The 21,112-nt window shown below is 40.3% G+C and overlaps 1 protein-coding gene across 1 annotated transcript; it reads right to left on the reverse strand.

Annotated features, from left to right (window-relative positions):
- Nucleotides 1-12,263: 12,263 nt before the first annotated feature.
- On the reverse strand, nucleotides 12,264-16,933 carry LOC109249265 (CAMPATH-1 antigen-like). The gene is made up of 3 exons (XM_053895444.1): nucleotides 16,793-16,933; nucleotides 16,254-16,286; nucleotides 12,264-14,353 (listed from the first exon to the last, which is right to left on the reverse strand). Exons 1-3 carry the CDS (start codon nucleotides 16,848-16,850, stop codon nucleotides 14,211-14,213), a joined length of 234 nt encoding a protein of 77 aa, XP_053751419.1. The 5' UTR covers nucleotides 16,851-16,933; the 3' UTR covers nucleotides 12,264-14,210.
- Nucleotides 16,934-21,112: the final 4,179 nt, after the last annotated feature.

Consider the following 21,112-nt stretch of genomic DNA (forward strand, 5'->3'; position numbering starts at 1 on the left):
AAACTATGCCTCACTCTTCTTTTCTTTCACAACCCATACCCAACTAGACAGCAATTCTTAAGCTCCACCTTCAAAACACCCAGAAACAAACAACTTCACATCACCTCAATTGTTGTCCTGGACACAGTCAGCAGCATAGGTGGCCTGAAATAGCTTTCTATCCTTTGTCTTTGCACGGACACTGTCTCCCCATGTTCCATCTTTAAGAAATTAGCCATAAGTGTCATGTGAAAATGTTACTTCCTGTCATGTAATTCCTCTGCTTCCAGTCCTCTAAGGTTTAAAATCTCTCAGCAAAATCTGACGTCTTCATGACTGCCAACAAGCTCTACCTGACCAGGCCTTCTACACAAGACAGACTCATAGGTGGTTGCAGTCAGAGTATGTGTGGCTACAAAGCAGGGGCGGGAAGAGGAAAGAATGGAGTCAGCTAAAAACACTAATAGTGAGGCATCAGGATTTTATTTCTGACACTAGGAAAATCTTCTTAAAAATTTAATCCTCACAACTGATAACTGGTAACTAGCAATGAACTGTGGTTACTCTGTGACTGTGTGGCATAAGACATAAGTGAGACCACTCTGGAATCCTGGATGGACCCACTGCCACAGGACACGGTTCCACAAAAGTAATCAATCATCCCCCTTTAGTGGTGAGCATGTGTGATTACAACTGCTCTGTCAATAACAAATATTATGCCAAATTGATTCCTCTCCTTCCTTAGATGAAAAATTTGAGACACCTGCAGCTGTAGGGTCCATTCAGGAGACATAAACCATACAAAATTAGAATAAGAAACGTTGACCTGTTATTATGTGAAGAACATATAGAAATAGAACATGTAAAGATATGCAACATTTGGAATATATAAAAAAGAACTCAATGGAAATTCAGAAATAGTAGATACAGAGAGCAGCCACCACTGCTGGAACTGGAGCTGAGTCCCAAATTCAGAAGAAGGATTCTGAGGTTTAGAATTCACATCTTGGTGGAGAAAATATGGACGTGGCCCACTGCATAGCAGAGACATGCTGAACTGCTACGGGAAGCTACCCACAGGCAGGAAAGAACTCACTGGGGCTTATGGAACTGACTGGGAGGCTACCAGTGATGAGAGGGAGAGAAGGAGCTTCTGAGAAGCTACCACAGTGGGGACAGCAAGACCTGCTGACACAACCACTAGGGCACCACATCTTACTCCAGAAACGGAATTTGTAATTAGGAACCTCAGACAAGGAAAACCTCCAGCTTCAGAAGTCGTCCCTAGTACCTTTCAACAAGTACCCAGGGAAGAATTTATACTAGTTCTGTATTTAGAAACAAACAAACACCCCTCCTAGAAAATGTGAAAGGAGAAACTTCCCAGGTTGTTTTCATGAGGCTACCATAACGTTGATCCCAAACCTGACAAAAAGACGAAAATACATAAAATCACATACCAATAGTCTCATGAATACAGCCTCTTATAGTCACACACTAGGTAGACAAAACAAATAGCTTTAACGAAATATATACAAAAGGACAAACAGCAGGTAGAGTGTATCCAAGGAATGCAAGGTACAGTAACATTTGCATGTCAACTAGTGTAATCCAACAATTCAAGAGAATAAATGAGAAAACACATGTAATCTTCTCAGTTGGTACACGTAAATTATTTTAAAGAATCAAAACAGGGGCGCCTGGGTGGCTCAGTCGGTTAAGCGGCCGACTTCGGCTCAGGGCATGATCTCGCGGTCCGTGAGTTCGAGCCCCGCGTCGGGCTCTGTGCTGACAGCTCAGAGCCTGGAGCCTGTTTCAGATTCTGTGTCTCCCTCTCCCTGACCCTCCCCTGTTCATGCTCTGTCTCTCCCTGTCTCAAAAATAAATAAAACATTAAAAAAATTTTAAAAAAAAAAGAATCAAAACATTGTCATGTTAAAAAGAGAGAGAGAAGAAAATAACTCTCAGTAAACTAGGAATAGAAGAAATTTCTTCATCTGCTAAATAGCATCTATAAAATGTTACAACTAATAATATATACAGTGGAGAAGCCCTGAATGCTTTCCCCTAATATCAGGGATAAGAATTTGGTAAAGATCTCTGCTCTTATCACCTCTATGTAATCTTTATAAAGGTTCTAACCAGTTCAAAAGACAAGAAAAACAGGAAGAGACATATAAAAAGCTCAGAAATAATGAAGCAAACTGACTTTCCTTGCAGATTACATGATGGCACACATATATAACCATATGCACCCATGCACGCAAAAAAAGTTTACAAGAAAAAATAAATAAAGTAACGTCATAAGACCGAAAGTCAAATATAGGAAGATCAATTATTATATCCACATGTCAGCAATGATCAACTGGAAAATGAACGCATTTATGAAAAATAAGCATTTATTTATGGATAAATTTATCCAAATATGTGCCCAAACTCTACAGTGAAAGCAACAAAACATTGATAACAGAAATCAAATCACCATAAATAAATGTAGGTATATTATGTTCATGTTTTAGAAAAACCAATGACCAAAAGGTATGAATCTATCTATATCTTCAAATAATCCCAATCAACTTTTCTGTAGGATTTTTTTTTTTGGAAAAATTCACAGTTTCCAAAATGTACATGACAAACTAAAAACTGACAGGTAGAAGAAAGTAAATGGGGAGAAGTCAACATGGCAGAGAAGCAGGAGGACCTGAAGTTCCCTCCTCCCTCAAACACAGCAATATTGAAGCCAGAAGACTTGGAATTCCAGGTATCCAGGCTACAGAGTGACAGAAACCTCTCCAGGGGCTCATGGGGACAACTTGGCAGGTCATAGTTGCATGATTGTGAATTGGGATAGATAAAACAGGTGGCATAGGCATGGAGGGGAGGAATCCTCTTCTGTGGAGAGACAAAAGGAAGAGAAAGAGAGTCTGTGGGAGTGTAGGATTGTATTTGGATAAAAGAAAAACCACGGACTGGGGAATGAAAAAACTGAGAAAGAACCAATTTTTAACAAGATCCAGGGTAGGTCTTTATCCAGACTGGGGCCTGCCACCCTGTACACGCGCATGGGGAGGAAGGGAGTCAACCACAGGCTCGGTAGCAAGCTCAGAGGTGAAATCAGAGAGAGCAGTCCCCTCCACCGAGTGCTCCAGTAATAAGGTATAAAGACCCTCCAAGGATAAAACACCCTACAGGCCAGCCAGAGGCCTTTGTCAGCTGACTGGGTGGAGTGGCACTACCCCAGACCCAGGGCCAGCAGAGAGGCATCCTTTAAATCCGGGGCTGGTTTGAATCCCAGCTGAGCACCTGGGAGGTGCAGGAGACTGTGGAGCAGGACAAACAGACCCACTCATGCCCACGTGGCACTATGAGGATGGCTAGAATAGAGTCGTTTTGGTCTCCCAGTCCAGGGAGGAGAGACCAAGGTGTTGCCATTTTTCTCCTCATCACCAACAAGGTGGGGCTTCAGGGAATGGACAGTACTCCCACAGTGGAGGCAGGACCTGCCTACACCAAACCATGGCCCTCCGTGCCTGGTAACTGCATGTCTACAGAGCAATATTGACACTGACCAAACCAGACGGCCCTTCCTCCAGACCAGCACAGCCACCGATTCCAAGAGACCATCAGATATTAGTCTACTGGTTTTCCATTTTCAGATTTAATGCTTGGTGAATTCTTATTATGTATATATTGTATATTATATATTATATACAATATATAATATATATTACATAAAATATATAAAACTATATTATATAACTATAAATATATATGTAACTATATAATATAATATAATATATAATATATAATATATAACATATAACATATAACATATAACATATAATATATAATATATATATTGGGTTTTTTCCTTCTATTTCTTCCTCTTATTCTTTCTTATTAACCCATATAGTTTCTCTGATCCACTACCTGGTCTTTTTTTTTATTCCTTTCCTCCACACCTGTCACTTCACTCTTTGTATGGGATAAGGCTTCTTCAACCACCCCCCCTTCTAAAATTTTTTCCAGGGTTACTTCCATGAACAAATCAAAGCACCCCTGGTGGAAGGTCCAAACCACCACTACAAGTAGGGAGATAAAGCAACCAGAGTCACAACAACAGAGTGCACGCAACACACACACCAAACATACCTTCTGAAGGGCCAAGCCCTGGAGAGTGTATGAATTCTTTTTTAAGCTGGTAGTGCTTGCAGGTGCAGGACACATAACAAGCTATTAAAACACACAAAGGACAGAAAACTAGCCAAAATGATGAAATAGAAGAATTCTCTTCAAAAGAAATTCCAGGAATAAATGACAACTAGAGAACTCCTCAAAACATATATACACAATATATCTGATCAAGAATTTAGAGTAATAGTCCATAAGCTGGGCTTGAAAAAAGCATAGAAGAAAACAGAGACTCTATTGCTGCAGAGAGCAAGGCACTAAGAAATAGTCACGACAAATTAAGAAAGGCGATAATGAGGTGCAAAATAAAGTAGATACAGTGATAATATGGACAGAGAAAGCAGAGGGGAGAATAAGTGAAATAGAAGATAAAATTATGGAAAATGATGAAGCTGAGAAAAAGAGAGATAAGAAAATCCTAGACCACGAGGGGAGAATTAGCCTCCACTTACAGCAAAGAACGGATTATCTAGTCAGAAAATCAGTAACGAAACAATGGCCTTGAATGATACTCTGGACCTGATGGATTTGACAGATATATTCAGAACTTTTCATCCAAAAGCAACAGAATACACATTCTTCTGGCGTGCACATGGAACACTCTGCAAGATAAATCACATACTGGGTCACAAAACAGCCCTCAATAAATATAAAATAATTGAGATCATACCATGCATATTTTCAGATCACAACGCTATGAAACGAAATCAACCACAAGAAAAAGTTTTGAAAGTCTCCGAAAGCATGGAGGTTAAAGAACATCGTACTAAAGAATGAACGGGTCAACCAGGCAATTAAAGAAGAAATTTAAAAGTATATGGAAGCAAATGGAATGAAAACATGACAGTCTAAACCCTTTGAGTTGCAGCAAAGGCAGTCCTAAGAGGAAAATACATTGCAATCCAGGCCTATCTCAAGAAACAAGAAAAATCCCAAATACAGAACCTAACATCATACCTAAAGGAACTAGAAGCAGAACAGCAAAGGAACCCCAAAATCAGCAGAAGAAGAGAAACATAAAGATTAGAGCAGAAGTAAACAATATAGAATTAAAGAAAACAAAAACCAGTAGAACAGATTGGTGAATCTAAGGGCTGGTATTTTGAAAGAATAAACAAAATTGATAAGCCACTAGCCAGACTTCTCAAAAAGAGAGAGAACCCAAATTTATAAAACCATGAATGAAAGAGGAGAGATCACAACCAACACCACAGAAATACAAACAATTATTAGAGAATACTTTGAAAAATTATATGCCAACAAACTGGGCAACCTGGAGGAAATGGACAAATTCCTAGGTATGCATACACTAACAAAACTCAAATGGGAAGAAATAGAAAATTTGAACAGACCTATAAACAGCAAGGAAATTGAGTCAGTTATCAAAAATCTCCCAACAATTAAGAGTTCTGGGCCAGATGGTTTCCCAGGGGAATTCTACAAGACATTTAAAGCAAAGTTAATACTATACTTCTCCAGGTGTTCTAAAAAATAGACAAATGAAGGAAAGTTTCCATACTCATTCTATGAAGCCAGCATTACTTGAGTCCCATCCCAGAGACCCCATTAAAAAGAATTACAGGCCAATATCCCTGATGAACATGGATGAAAAAATTTTCAGCAAGATACTAGCAAATCAAATTAAACAGTATATCAAAAGAATTATTCACCACAGTCAAGAGGGATTCATTCCTGGGCTGCAGGGCTGGTTCAATATTCACAAATCAATCAGTGTGATATGTCACATTAATAGAAGAAAGGAACAGAACCATATCATTCTGTCAATAGATGCAGAAAAAGCATTTGACAAAATACAGCATCCTTTCTTAAAAAAAAAAAACAACTCAAGAAAGTCATGATAGAAGGAACATACCTTAACATCATAAAAGCCATATATGAAAAGCCCACAGCTAATATCAGCTTCAATGGGCAAAACCTCTGAGATCAGGAATACGACAGGGATGTCCACTCTCACCACTGTTGTTTAACATAGTGTTGGAAGTCCTAACCTCAGCAATCAGACAACAAAGTGAAATGAACACATCCAAATTGGCAAAGAAGTCAAACTTTCACTCTTTGCAGACAACATGATATTCTACATGTAAAATCAGAAAGACTCCACCAAAAACTGCTAGAACCGCTACAGGAATTCAGCAAAGTCACAGGATACAAAATCAATATACAGAAATAGGTTGCATTTCTATAAACCAATAATGAAGCAACAGAAAGATAAATCAAGAAATTGATCCCATTTACAATGGCACTAAGAACCATAAAATACCTAGGAATAAACCTAACCAAAGATGAAAAAGATCTGTATGCTGAAAACTATAGAAGGCTTATCAAAGTAATTGAAGAAGACACAAAGAAATGGAAAAACATTCCATGCTCATGGAGTGAAAGAAAAATATTGTTAAAATGTCAATACTACCCAAAGAAATCTACACATTCAATGCAATCCCAATCAAAATTGCAGCGGCATTCTTCTCAAAGCTAGAACAAACAATCCCACAATTTGTATGGAACCACAAAAGACCCTGAATAGCCAAAGTAATGTTGAAAAAGAAAACCAAAGCAGGAGGCATCACAGTCCCTGACTTTAGCCTCTATTACAAAGCTGTAATCATAGAGACAGTATGATATTGACACAAAAACAGACACATAGACCAATAGAATAGAATAGAGAACCCAGAATTATACCCAAAATGTATGGCCAACTAATCTTTGACAAAGAAAGAAAGAGTATCCAATGGAAAACAGACAGTCTCTTTAGCAAATGGTGCTGGGAGAACTGGACAGCAACATGCAGAAAAATCAACTTGGACCACTTTCTTATACCATACACAAAAATAAACTCAAAATGGATGAGAGGCCTAAATGTGAGACAGAAACCATCAAAACCATAGAGGTGAATACAGGCAACAAGCTATTTGACCTCAGCCGCAGCAACTTCTTACCCAACTTGTCTCCGAAGGCAAGGGAAATAAAAGCAAAAATGAACTATTGGAACTTCAGGATAAAAAGTTTCTGCACTGCAAATGAAACAATCAACAAATCTAAAGGCAACCAGTAGAATGGGAGAAGACATCTATAATAGACATATTGGATAAAGGGTTAGTATCCAAAATCTATAACTTACTAAACTCCACACCTGAAAAAAAAAATAATCCAGAGACAAATGGACAGAAGACATGAATAGACACTTTTCCAAAGAAGACATAGAGATGGCCAACAGACACAAGAAAAGATGCTCAAAGTCACTCATCATCAGGGAAATACAAATCAAAACCTCATTGAGATACCACCTCACAGCAGTCAGAGTGGCTAAATATAAAAACTCAGGAAACAACAGATGTTGGAGGATGTGGAGATACGGGAACCCTCTTGCACCACTGGTGGGAATGCAAACTGTTGCGGCTGCTCTGGAAAGCAGTGTGGAGTTTCATCAAAAATTAAAAATGAAATTACCCTATGACCCAACAATAACACTACTAGAAATTTATCCAAAAGATACAGGAGTGCTTATTTACAGGGGCACATCTATCCCAATGTTTATAAAAGCACTTTAAACAATAGCCAAATTATGGAAAAAACTCAAATGTCCATCAACTGATGAATGGATAAAGAAGACATAGTTTATATATGCAATGGAATAGCATTTGGCAATGAGAAAGAATGAAATCTTGCCATTTGCAACAACATGGATGGAATTTATGCTAAGTGAAATGAGTCAGTCAGAGGAAGACAGATACATGTTTTCACTCATATGTGGAATTTGAGAACCTTAACAGAAAATCAATGGGGGGAGGGAAGGAGAAAAAACAGTGTCAGAGAGAGAGATAAACCATAAGAGACTCTTAAATACAAAGAACAAACTGTGGGTTAATGGGAGGTGCAGGGAAGGGGGGAAAATGGGTGATGGGCATTGAGGAGGGCACTTGTTTGGATGAGCACTGTGTGTTGTATTAAGCGATGAATCATGGGAATCTACTCCTGAAACCAAGAGCACACTGTATACACTGTAAGTTAGCTAACTTGATAATAAATTACATTTAAAAAACACAAAAACTGACAGGTAGCCAAAACCATCTTGAGAAAGAGCAAAATTAGAAAATCACACCACCCAGTTTACAAACTTTTATGGCTACATTAATCCAATCACTAGATATTGACTTCAAGAAAGAGAAATGGGTCCGGTCCATGAGGCAGAACAGATAATCTAAATATATACCCACACATATACAATTAATCATTTTTCACAAAAATGCTAAGAGTCTTCAACAGAAGAAAGTCTTTCAACAAAGTATGCTGGGGGGGAAAGTACAACTACCTGTAACATAAAAGAAATAAACCATGATTCATACATCATATCATACACAAAAATCAAAGACTCGGTCGTAAAACCTAACAATATAAATCATTCAGAAGGGAACCTAAAAGTGTATCTGTCTCAATTTAGGAGATGCTAACATTTCTTAGACAGAAAACAAAAAAAGTCCTAACAGGAAAAGAAAATTGAAAAACTATATTTTATCAAAAGACATTATGTTTAATTTACCATCTCTGTTCATTGAATAGTACTTCCTAGCAGCAGTAAAGTTTGTAACCTGAGAAGAAGTATATTCCCGTGGACCAAATTGATGAAGAATCTATTATTCAAAACTTTCATTGTATCTTTCATTGTATCTTTAGGATTGTTTCTTTACATTATAGGCAACTCCCAAAGAAGAACAGGTGCCCAGTTAGCACCAGTACTTACACCCAGTTACAGAATCCTGGAGCTACCAGGAGAGGTTCAGTGTGATCCACTTGCCCATATCAACTAATTTCACCTACAGCTGTTATTAAGCCAAACCTTTCTTGTAATTATTGGATACATTTTCCTGTTAATATCATTTGCCTTTGTTGAATTCAAGGAGAATGTGTCCTCTCTAGCTCATGGGGCCTGACCTGAGCTTCCGCAGGCATCTCCTCTCAGGGCCCAGATATATGGAGAAAGCTATGTCAACATTTCAATCCTTTTCTTAGCCAACATTTTTGTTTGTTTCATATCCTCACAATTTTAATTCCTCTACTAAATTCACAAAGACATTTCCTTATCTGAGTGCATTATACACGTAGCTGTTTTTTTTAGTTGCCTGGAACCCATTTGCCTGACAATACATGCAACTCTTTGTTACAGCCCAACAGACTATAATATCTAAATGCTCCTCTAGAACAGGAGCCTAACACTTTGTCCACTGCTAAATGAAGAGCTTTGAATTCCACTCACTAGGCCAACTTAACCTTGCTCTCTTTCATCAGGGTTGTGGTATGAACACAGCCTGCTGAAAACTGACTTCCAGGGGCATCTGGGTAGCTCAGTTGGTTATGGATCCAGCTCTTAATTTCAGCTCAGGTCATGATCTCACCATTCTTGAGTTCAAGCCCCACATCAGGCTCTGTGCTGTCAGAACAGAGCTTGCTTGGGTCTCTCTCTCTCTCTCTCTCTCTCTCTCTCTCAAATAAATAAATAAACTTAAACAATTTTTAAAAATCAACAACCAACTGACTTCCAAAGAGCAACATAGGCCTCAACTCAACTCAAGAATTTCTATTGGTAGTCCTTCAATCCTTCATCCCCAGGACCACTCAGGAATGAGGTCAGGGATGTCCTTGCAATTCTATTTTCTGCAAACAAGTAGCAACACAGCCTGTTTGTTTTGTGTGGTACTTTCCCTGAACTTCTTCTGCTAGAATGCTCCTTAAAATAAATTGCCACTCTATGAGTGGACTCTCCCGAGCTGCCAATACATATTCGACTGTATGTATGGCATCATCCAGGGAACAACAGAAGGCCCAAGGTATTTGTCTCCTCAGAATCACCTGATACTCATCAGTGCGAGGGCTTGTTTTATCAAACACCACTGACAAGCTAGCAACCATTTTTCAAATAGTCTGGGAGAAGGATCTATTCCTTCAAGTAGTTTTCAAATCCAAAACCCAAGACAACTTTGCAAGAAATCCTGCTTGGTTTGAGCCAAAAATTCCAGATTCCAGCATATAGGTGATGGCAGAAACTTATATCATATAGTCATATCCTATGGGCTCATAGGAATTACCTGGAGCCAATTCTCAGTCAATCTACCAACAGTTTGGGCTCAGGTCTGCTGAAATTCAGATATCTTTCTGCTGACCTTGTGAGAAGAGGCTAGCAGGACCGTTACGTGAGGAGCATGATTTTGCCATAACCAGCCTAGCCCTAATAGTCTTTGACCTTCTTACTTATTAGCATGATCTGAAAAATATGACAACATGTTGCAAAGTTGGGCAATATCCTGTTGCTCCAACTGACATAATTCACGGGAATTTCACAGATGCGACATGGCCTGGAATATTAGCTAGCCATTTCAATTACCCTCCAGTTCTTCTATGGATACTAAAGGTTTTCATTCTTTGTAGTTTATTCCTCTGAGGAAGGAATACTCACAGTATGTGCTAATTTTCCCCTAATGCTCATTAACTCCAGATCTTACCTAACTAAATTGTGACAATTTCTAATATACTCAGATATCCCTATGGATATATGGTAAACATACACTGAGCTCTACTCTATGAAAATTCTGTAGTGCAAGGGAGACTCAAACTACTGTGGAAAAGAAGGTGTTGGCTAACTCTATTAAGGTCTACCCATTCCACTTGGCCTATTGCACCTCCCAAATAGCCTTGATCACACTGAATCCTGCTCAAACAATCCGAATACACCTATTTAATCTTCAGTCTCCTGTACATCTTATCCACTGGCATTCCAGAATCGTTTTTTAAAAATCAAAAAGATTTAGTTCAAATCAAATTGTAAACACCATCATTTCCTTATCAGAATATTGACATGTTCTTCTTGAATTGAGCACGGCTTAGTGTACTGCTGGTAAGAACTAGGACAAGTTTAAAGAATCCCATTTAGTAAGTGTGGGAAAACTGGGCACATGCCCACAGTTGAAACGATGAAGACAACTTGACTCATTCATGTATAATATTCATCCTGATTATGCATTCAGGTATTGAAGCCTGGCAGCCAAAAACCACCAGGAGCAGCTGTAGCTGAGAAGTTTGGGGTCTTTGTCACTGCTGTGGGGGAGAACATACACCAAGGGGAATTGCAGAGAGATGTCTCAGTTCAAGGGTGTTAGAAAAGAGTTATATAAGATTTGGGCTTGTATTAGGTGGTTTGGAGGATGTTGTAGAGAAGCAGGCCTCTGCCCTGGTTTTGGATGCTGTCAAGGGGCATGAGTATGCTATGATTGGTTATCTTAAGAAATCTTTTCTATAAGGAGAAGAGAAAAATAAGGCAAAGCTGTGATAGATAATAGAGCAGTAGTCACACATTAACTTGGAAAAAGGGATATGTGCTATTGTGGGCTTGCCACACTAACATTGCTTTTGTCTGTATTGAAACATACCCGGGAAGTGGTCTGTTTTTGACAGAAAGAGAGACAGAGGGAGAGAGCAGGGGAGGGGCAGAGAGAAAAGGAGAGAAAAAAATCTCAAACAGGCTCTACCATTATTGCTGAGTGGTGTGAGGTCTATCTTGTGACCCTGAGATCATGAACTGCACCATACCAAGAGTCAGACACTTAACCAACTGAGCCATCCCGGTGCCCCACTTTAAAGTGATCTTGGTTTTTCACTCCTTTCATCACAGTCACTGAGTGCCCTTCTCTGCTGTTGGACTTCTATGACTTTTTATGTCCAACAGGAGTACACCGTGTCCTGGCTCTCAGCTCAGGTGAGCCCCTAATAACTCCATAACTCCCAACCCGTTGCCACTAAGCCAACTCCCACATGGCAGGGCTGCTTTCCTCCTACTCACCTGCTATATCATTGCAGATAAGAGAAAAATTATGACTCAGTTAATAGTAGAGATTGATGGAAACCAGAATGGACACTGGTGCCTAGTAAATGTTGATTAGTGCATTCATGTTACAGAAACCTCTAGTCTCTACTGATGCACCCGAGAAGAGGGCCTTATGTGTAAAAATTGGGTAGACATGCACAAAGTCCATTTCACAGTAACACAGGAAGGATTAAGTAAAATCTGTCACTAAGGGCTGATAAAAGCATTGCACAACCACTTCCCAACATCTTAAAAATATACTATTTTTGATGTTGCTCAATGTTAATTTTATTTGAAAACAAACAAAGTGATTAGAGATAGGAAAGACATGATAGGCATGGTACGTGGTTGGAGTAAATCAAATGAAAGGACATTCTGGCCGAGCCCAGCAGGATCACATGCAGGACATCCAGGAGACTTCCATCTCACAATCATAGCTTCAAAATATGCTTGATAAAGTCCAGAAGGCCTGCAAGAGAATAAAATATATCGTCAAGCAGGTTTCAAAAAGGATGAAGAATGTGGCTTCATTTGGGGAATCTGAAAGGAAACCAACAAATGTCAAATGGCACTGAATTCCATGGAGTCAAATGGCCATGAGATGTTCATCCCCCAAAAATGGGGTTTGCAGGCCTGGTTGGGAGCCCAGATAAGCTCGAAGTCTAGAGAGCCCAGGAGGTAGGTCCACAGGTACTAGTTCTCCCTCTATGATTCAACAGAGCAACCCTGCCACCTTCTCACCAGGGATATATACTCATTTTCTCCTTCATGCACTGCCCACTACTCACCCTTGTGCAAGGTGCCAAGCAATGGCCCCGACACTGAAAGGCTATAAAGCAATATTTGAAAAAGTTTCCTCAAGTACACATGCAACCTCTCCCATCTGTTCAGGGGAAAGTTTTTCATTGGAACTTTTCCATTTCTTCATCTTTACAGTGTTTCCTTGGTAGAATGACTCATATATAAATTACATTTCTATGTGAATTTTTTTTCATTTATTGCTTGGGCACCTGGCTGACTCAGTTGGTTAAGCATCTGGATTTGGCTCAGGTCATGATCTCATGGTTCGTGGGTTCATGCCCCACATTGGGCTCTCTACTGACGGCTCAGAGCTTGGAGCCTGCTTCGGATTCTGTGTCTACCTCTCTCTCTATCCCTCCCCCACTATCTCTCTCTCTTTCTCAGAAAAATAAACATTTTAAAAAATTAATGAAAAAAACTGTTTTTTTGTTTGTTTGTTTGTTTGTTTGTTTGTTTGTTTTAAGAGAGGAGAGTGCAAGCAAGCAGGATTGAGGCAGAGAGAGAGAATTCGTGAGACTGTGACCTGAGCCAAAACCAAGAGTCCATCGCTTAACACAATAAGCCACCCAGGCACCCTGTATGTGAGTTTTATACCACAATACCTTGCATATGTTCACAGTCAATAAATCTCATAATCGATGATACATGAAAGGAGAAGGAGGGGAAAGATGAATCAGGAATAGGAAGACTGTACTATCTTGGTCCTCAATGGCTTTCCAAATTCCCAGGAATACCCTGAATAATGCTCAAAAGTGTCTGCTTCAAGGAGGCCTCATTTTAAAGCTGTTGTCTACGTTTAGAAAAGTCTTTCAAAGAAACAAACACTGGGACACCTGCGTGGCTCAGAGCTTAGGTGTTCACCTTCAGCTCAGGTCATGATCTCACAGTTCGTGAATTTGAGCCCTACATCAGGCTCTGCACTGAAAGGATGGAGTCTGCTGAGATTCTCAATCTCTCTCTCTCTCTCTCTCTTTCTTTCTCTCTCTCAGTCTCCCCCTCCACCTCCTCCAACACTTGCATTCTCTCTTTCTCTCTCTCTCAAAATACATAAACTTCATAAAAACTTAAAAACAAAAGAAACAAACACTTTTCTATAAAAAATAAACATAAACAGTCACCTGGCCCCCTATCTTTCTAATAATATTTCCACTAAAGACAAAATTCCCTATTAAAGCCAACATGTCAGGAACATGCAGGTAATATTAGTGAACAAGAAGCTGCAACCTCAGGGCTCCTCTGAGATCTATCTGCTGACTTGATTTGTAAAGCCAGAAATAATTAGAGAATGATGGAAACAGAGCTCTCTCATGGCTTCTCCTTCCTGACCACACAATAGAATCTGCCAGGATCATAGGGAACCAAGGAATCAAGAGCCCCGAAAAGAAAGCACAAAGATGAGTGGCTTACCCTTTGGAGTGGTAGTAGGAGCTGCAGTGGTGGCAGCGGCAGTGGTGGCAGGAGCAGCAGTGGTGGCAGCGGCAGTGGTGGCGGCAGCTGTGGTGGCAGCAGCTGAAATTAGAAGAAAAAGATCCAGGGGCTCTTGGTGGCTTAGTGGTTTAATTTTCTCTTGATTTTGTCTCAGGTCATGATCTCAAGTTTCATGAATTCGAGACACTTGAGCTCTGCACTCACAGTGCAGAGCCTCATTGGGATTCTCTCTCCTTCTCTCTCTTCCCCTCCCCTGCTGGTGCTTCCTCTCTCTCTCTCTCCCACTCTCTCTAAGTAAATAAACTTAAAAGAAAACTTAAAAAGACAGAAAAGATCCAGCTGTGACTTTTGACTCTTCTCCAGGAATGGAATTTGTCCCACTTGAGCTTGGAGGTACATTCTTCATTCTGAATTCAGTTCTGCAATTGTCAATAGTTTGTCCTCTCTTTAGCCTGGCTATCCACTTTTCCCAGACTCATTCTTCCTAGCCCTTCCCTAGATGGGACAGAAAGAATTTGGGGTTTCCTTACAAGGACTATAAGACTAAGAGACAAGCAAATACTTCCACCTAGTGGTGAACACAAAATACCAAATCCATATGTGTTCTTATTCACAGGGATCATGGCTCACAGGCAAAAGGAAATCCCTAGTGAGCTGACTTTATGGTTCTCTCCCATGGGATAACTTGATCTGATTAGTTTCCACTGCATCATGAATCAGTGTGAGTAGCGGAATAAACTATATAGGAGAACAACACAAGAAGAAGATCATGTATCGGGGGAAAAAAAGAAGTTCATGCATCTCAGATTTGTACAATAGTATCTCCTTTCTTTGAATGAAGTCCAATCTCTTCTCTCAGGTTCTGGCCTCAAAGGGGATTATATTTGTCTCACCTGTTCTTCAAGTTGGACTCTGTCTGTTATAGAAGTAACTAGGAGAGCCACATTAGACATAAAGGGAGACAAGGGTACTATTCTGACTGTATTAAACATGAGCAAATGCCCCCCAAACACCCCAGTTCAAAGGAAATGTGACAATTTGGGGGACAATTATCACTCTCCACACCTTACACCAGAGCTCCTGACAAATCACCAGGGTCAGACCCCACACTTGTGGGTTACACCTACCCCAGCAAGTAGATAGCTCAGTCTCAACACTCACACTGCAGCGATAATGTCTCAGTCCTCAATCACTTGAGACGATATTTTTTCAGTTGGCCCTGGCTTTGCAGGTAGGATGTATGGCACAGTGTATGAGGTCTGACCATAGTCTATGCCCTTATTACCAAAGGAAACAAGTCCTTCCCCAACTGAGAAGGGCAAAAAGGGAAGTCGTCCCAATATACGCATGAGTACAACACACACGGCATAGGATGTAGAGGACACTGTGTGAGAAGCCCAAGAAATGCGCTTGGGGCTTTTTTACACAACCTTCAGTTTCGCATAAGAAAAAAAAATGCAGATCAGCATGGGACTAAGGCATACGTTACAAAGAACAAAGCATAAGGCCATTCATCAACTTCACCCTATATTCCTCAATCTCCATTCCACACTCCCATGCAGGCCTACTGCTGTCATTTCTATATCACCTTCAGGAATTAATTACATTGTCTTTCTTCATCCTGAAATTGATTAATCCCACTTCTACACACTGACCCTATATTCACCCCTTCAAATGATGGTCATCAAGAAGACTTTACATGCAACTCCCCCAAATTCCCACACCACAAATTCAGACCATAATCCCTTGTCTTTTCTCCTAGACAACACTTACAATTTGCATTGGTCCTTTCCAGAGACTATATTCTCTAAAAATGTATAAGAAATCAGCAGATTTTCTATAGTCACAATGAACTTTACAAGCAAGAATGTGGCTTTCCCAAGCAGCTGCTTTGCATTCTGTCCTCCATGGCCGCGTGACACGAGACAGAGATGGAAAACAGTCATGGCAGGAAGGACATGAAGTACAAACACAGACTTACCAGTAGAGCTATCACTTGCAGCGCCAGTTGTCTCTACAAGAGAAAAAGAAAAATAGGCATAAATTAAACACCAGCTTAGGGCATAGAGGGAAGAGAAATTATAGACAATATTGCAGGCTGTCATAACTGAAGAACCTTAGGCTTTTCTACTTGTCTCCCCCTCCAAACAACCCCCCCAAACAAAACCCCACAAAAGACATAATACGTCACCATTTTTTGCTCTCCTGAAATAAAACTCTGATTGCATTCTTTTCTTTATTTTTTTATTGATTACATTCTTGAACATATTTTAATGACACTCACAATGACGTTGAACACCAAGGTTAAAACTGAGCAAAGACCTGACTGGATTGCCAAAGCCTAAAGGGAGAGTCCACTCTACCTTGAGGGGTCAGTCAAAATGGGGATGGAACAGGGCAGTGGGGTGGAGGACGTGGGGGCCACCATTCTAAGCTCCTCCAAACCCACACCCACACAGAGCATATACGTTGATGGACTCTTGCCCCAGACCTTCTTTTCAGGTAAGAATCTTTACTTACGGCCTGAAACCAGGAAGGTGGAAACGGCCACCAGTACCAGCAACGCCAAGAGCTTCATGCTGGGGAATTGATTAGCAGGGAGCACAGATAAGAAAGCGTGGAGCTCAGGAGAAGGTAGGACGCTGCCTTCAGCATTCCACATCCTGACCTTATATAGGCAGAGGGCACCAATCAGGAACTGCCAGATCAGAATCCGGGCTAGTTAATGCCAGGCAATGTTGGTACTGAGAGAAACCACTAGAGAGTCAACAGCACAGCCAGAGGCCCTTTGAAAAGATCACTTTAGTCCCTTGATTATGACACAGGTTTCAGGTCAAGACTTTTCAGTAGGAAACATTTTCCAGAAAACAACTTTGTTTCCAGGCTTCCTCTCAACTAAGAGGATCGAATGGCACCACGATTACCAGTTCTGCTGACAAGCCAGAGGAACCCAACACCTAGCCTTGGGGGGATCACTCACCCTGCAGTGCCCCTTTCAGACACGTTAGAAGATGGACATCTACAGCTTGCTCAACCCTAGGATTCCTCAAAGGGGAATAACCAGGGTATGGCAGCCTGTTCTCAGATCCATCCACCTAGGTCAGGCTGTACATTCCTCCACAGATGGCCTCCCTCGTGTACATGTAGATACTGTCATCTGACACTCACGCACAGTGAAGCAACACTGATATGATCTCTCTGGATTGAAGCATTTCTTGTGGAAAAATCCAAAGTCAAAGAGAGAGATAATAGAAAATGAAACTAACGTTGCTTAATTAATGCAGCCATTGAATCGATGCATTCATCCAACAAATATTTAGTGAGAGCTACGCAATAGAGAAACAGCAATGAACAAAGTGCTTAAAAATCCCATGGGATACATGCAACTGTGGGAGTTCATACATTAAAAAGTGAACAGAAAGGAAGGAAGAAATGGAAGGAAGTAGGGAAAGAGAAAGTTGGGGAAGAAGGAAGGGAGGAGAAAGGAAGAAAGGGATTAGGAAGGGAGGGAAGAAGGAGGAAAAAAACAGTGTATTGTTTGTAAAATGATAAGGCCTAATAAGTAATAATACAGGAGAGAGAAAGGAAAGTATCTTTGGAGACAGGAAGCAAGGTTACAATTTCAGATGAGGTAGTCATAACAGGAATGAAGGGAAAGGTGATATGTGAACAAAGACTTGAAGATGCTGAGGAATCAATCTGATTACATCTTGGAAAGTGTGTTGCCAGGAAAGGAAACAGTGGGTGCAAACCCATTATTCATGCGGGTCTCTCGGCAGCTGTTGAGTTGGGTCCAACACTGCACCAAGACACAACCAACTATTTGCCCTAGTCACACACCCCAGCTACTAAGTCAATACAGCAATGAATCCAATACTCCATATTCACCTCACAACCAAGTGTGATTCAGATCTCCAAGGAGAGGTACTGAACATGTCTTGGAAAACCTGGAAAGAATGAGAAATCACTACCTTCTAAAGGTTCCTTTGCAGTTAAATGGCTCTAGTACTTTTAAGGCTGTTCTTGTTCATACAAAGGATGCTTTCTATGACATACCCTCAGTGAGAGAGTCTCTTTCATATGGAACAGTATTGAACATCTATTTTCACTTTCCTATTGAAATACACTTGATATTCAACCCTGTGCAAATTTAAGGTGTACACCATGTAAATTGGATACATTTGTATGTTGTAATATGATTGCCTTGTACCATTAATTAACACCTCTATCATGTTACAGAAGTATCATTTCTTTTTAGAGGTTGGAATAATTAAGTTCTATTCTCTTAGCAAGTCCGATGACTATAACAATATTGTTGTTTATCTTGTGTCTATCGCTATACTGTGCATTAGTTCTCTAGGGCTTATAAATCATCAGGGGATGCAAACCACAACCACAATGAGATATCACCTCACACCTGTTAGAATGGCAAACATCAAAAAGACAAGACATAAGAAGTGCTGGAAAGCTTCTAGAGAAAAGAGAACCACAGTGCTCTTTTGGTGGGAGTATTTGTTATGCTTATTTTCACTTGCTGATTATAGTACATTTAAGCATGTGCATACATTTGTAGACCACTTGAATTTCCTCTTCCAGGATTTGCCTACTCGACTCATTTAATTGAGTGTGTCTCATGTTCTTATCACTTAAGGACTTATACAAGATGAGAAATATTAACATGTTTATCTTTTCTAAAACCACAAAGATTTCCAAAATAACACAGATGTTTTAGTTTATTCACAGTGTGCTTTTAGATGTTTTATTCAAGAAGACCTATCATCTTGATTATAATGTTTATATTAAATATTTGAGAAAGATGAAATGGGGTCATCTTAAATTTGTGACACCTTCATACTCATGCATACAGAGATCACAGCTCTCTAATCCCTAGATTTTCCCAATGATCACAAACCTGACCCCAGTCACCAGGGTACACTCTTCTGTGAAGCATATTTGAAAGGGAGACAGGCCCTGAGATGAAACCAGAAAAGCAGCGTCAGCCTGAAGTCAGGCCCTAGAGAGAAGCATCAAGGACTCAGTCCAAAACCAGACCCCTCACCCTTCAAAGTACACCACTCAGAAGGTGGAAGTCTCTGTAGCAGTCATGGGCTGCAACGGGCAAGGACACCTAACTGAGTCTCAACAAAACAAGATTAACAAGGCACAGACTGATGAGGGCTGAGGGAAGTCCCAGGGTGATGGGAGGATTTGGTATTAGGACCAAAGGGAAGATCTTTCCCTGTTCTGCTTCAAGGATCTGAGAGATACAAAGAGTGCACAGTGACTCTCCAGCATTAGAAATCTGAAACTCCGAAATCTACTCTTTTTCAATACATGTGACTGCTATCATACGTTCTTACCATTCAGTCTCAACTTCAATACCACCTCTTCAGGGAAGTGTCTGATGGCTTCTAAACTCAAGTACCCCTCAACTTACAGCCAGATAACTTGATTCTATTCCCATCATAATATTTATGGCTACCTGGTATTTTCTTGACTCTTTGTTTCTTTGCTCTTTGTTTGCCTGGTTTTCTGCCTCCTCTGTCAATAAATATGATCTAAGGGAACAAAAGTTTACTTTGTTCAACAATATTCCATAGGACTTCCAAGAGTGCCAAGCAGTTAGTAAGCTCCTGAGAAATGTGGGTTAAGAATGCATTAATGAATGAAATAGAAAGTCATAAAATAAGCATAAAGCAAACAGAGAGGGCTTTTCTTCACATATTCAGGAGGGATATACTCTGAAAAGCAGGACATGGATATGGATGACATCTTGGAAAGCAGAAGCTCAAGAAATGCCTAGAGTTATGATCTAAAATAGACAAGGAAGAGTTAGGCAGGCAAGAATCCCATAAGCAAAATTAACAAAGAGAGAATTCCAATGGTGTTTAGCTACAAATGTACTTTGTTGTCTCCAATCTCTTTAATCAAATAAATCTGGATATACGCAGAGTTACACAAAAAACAACATGCACATTTAGGGGAAAATGTGACTTCGACACATACAGGTGAAGCCTACACCTTACTAAGCTGTACCTCAACACCTCACAGGTACTTCCTGTAATGAAAATCCAGGAAAGTTTTTTCCAGAACTTCCATGTGCCTTTGTTCATTATTTTGCTAACAGGAAAGATCTCTGCTAAGCACGAATTCTCCCCATCATTGGCTTTTCCTAATTAACGAAAGGCACTTCCACATCTTCCCCTATTTCTCCTTCATTTCCCATTCCAGGATCAGCCCACTTACTGCTTTATATCAGTTCCTACCATTGTCCCATGGTCCTCCCTCCAAGTCTGAATGGCTGCTCCATGCTGGAAAGCCCAGGGCAAACCACTGAATGCTCCCCACAAAGCTAAATTCAGAGGAGTGATAGTTCCCAAATTTATCACTTTATTTTTATTTCTCTTCTAGGAATACTTCATTTTTACTCCTGTCTTTCTTGTTTTTTCCACTCTTTCTGTTTTCTGAAGCTCTTCCCGTTTCTGTCTACACTTCTTTCTCATCCGAATGTCTTTGTCATCTTCCAGTAATCTGTAGCTTCCATCATCCTTTGACCCCATCCAAACTTCACTACTAAATTGCCTTTATTTTAGTTAAATGTCACTGGCTGTGCAACATTCCAGGCATCCAAAATGCCCTTCCTGGAAATCTGAAAACGATGACACTTTGAGAGTGTCACCCCTGATATCCTAGGGAAATATGTTTCTGAAGACAGTGGCAGGTGCACCCTGAAATACTTAAAAGAGCCTCCTTTTTCCTCCTCCTCACCTCTCTAAAACTTCACACTTACTCCTTCCATCTTTGATCATCCCATTAACCTCCTGGACATCTGACAATACT

Source organism: Panthera pardus, unplaced genomic scaffold, assembly GCF_024362965.1.
Source record: "Panthera pardus isolate Hobbes unplaced genomic scaffold, ASM2436296v1 HiC_scaffold_6, whole genome shotgun sequence".
NCBI lineage: Eukaryota > Metazoa > Chordata > Mammalia > Carnivora > Felidae > Panthera > Panthera pardus.

What these genes read in the sequence shown, in the direction of transcription:
- LOC109249265 (XM_053895444.1), bottom strand. Translation starts at nt 16,850, where the DNA reads ATGAAGCTCTTGGCGTTGCTGGTACTGGTGGCCGTTTCCACCTTCCTG. An exon ending in CACCTTCCTGGTTTCAGGCC is followed by an intron (nt 16,287 to 16,792) that starts GTAAGTAAAGAT and finishes TTTCTCTTGTAG; the next exon opens with AGACAACTGGCGCTGCAAGT. An exon ending in TGCAAGTGATAGCTCTACTG is followed by an intron (nt 14,354 to 16,253) that starts GTAAGTCTGTGT and finishes TTCTAATTTCAG; the next exon opens with CTGCTGCCACCACAGCTGCC.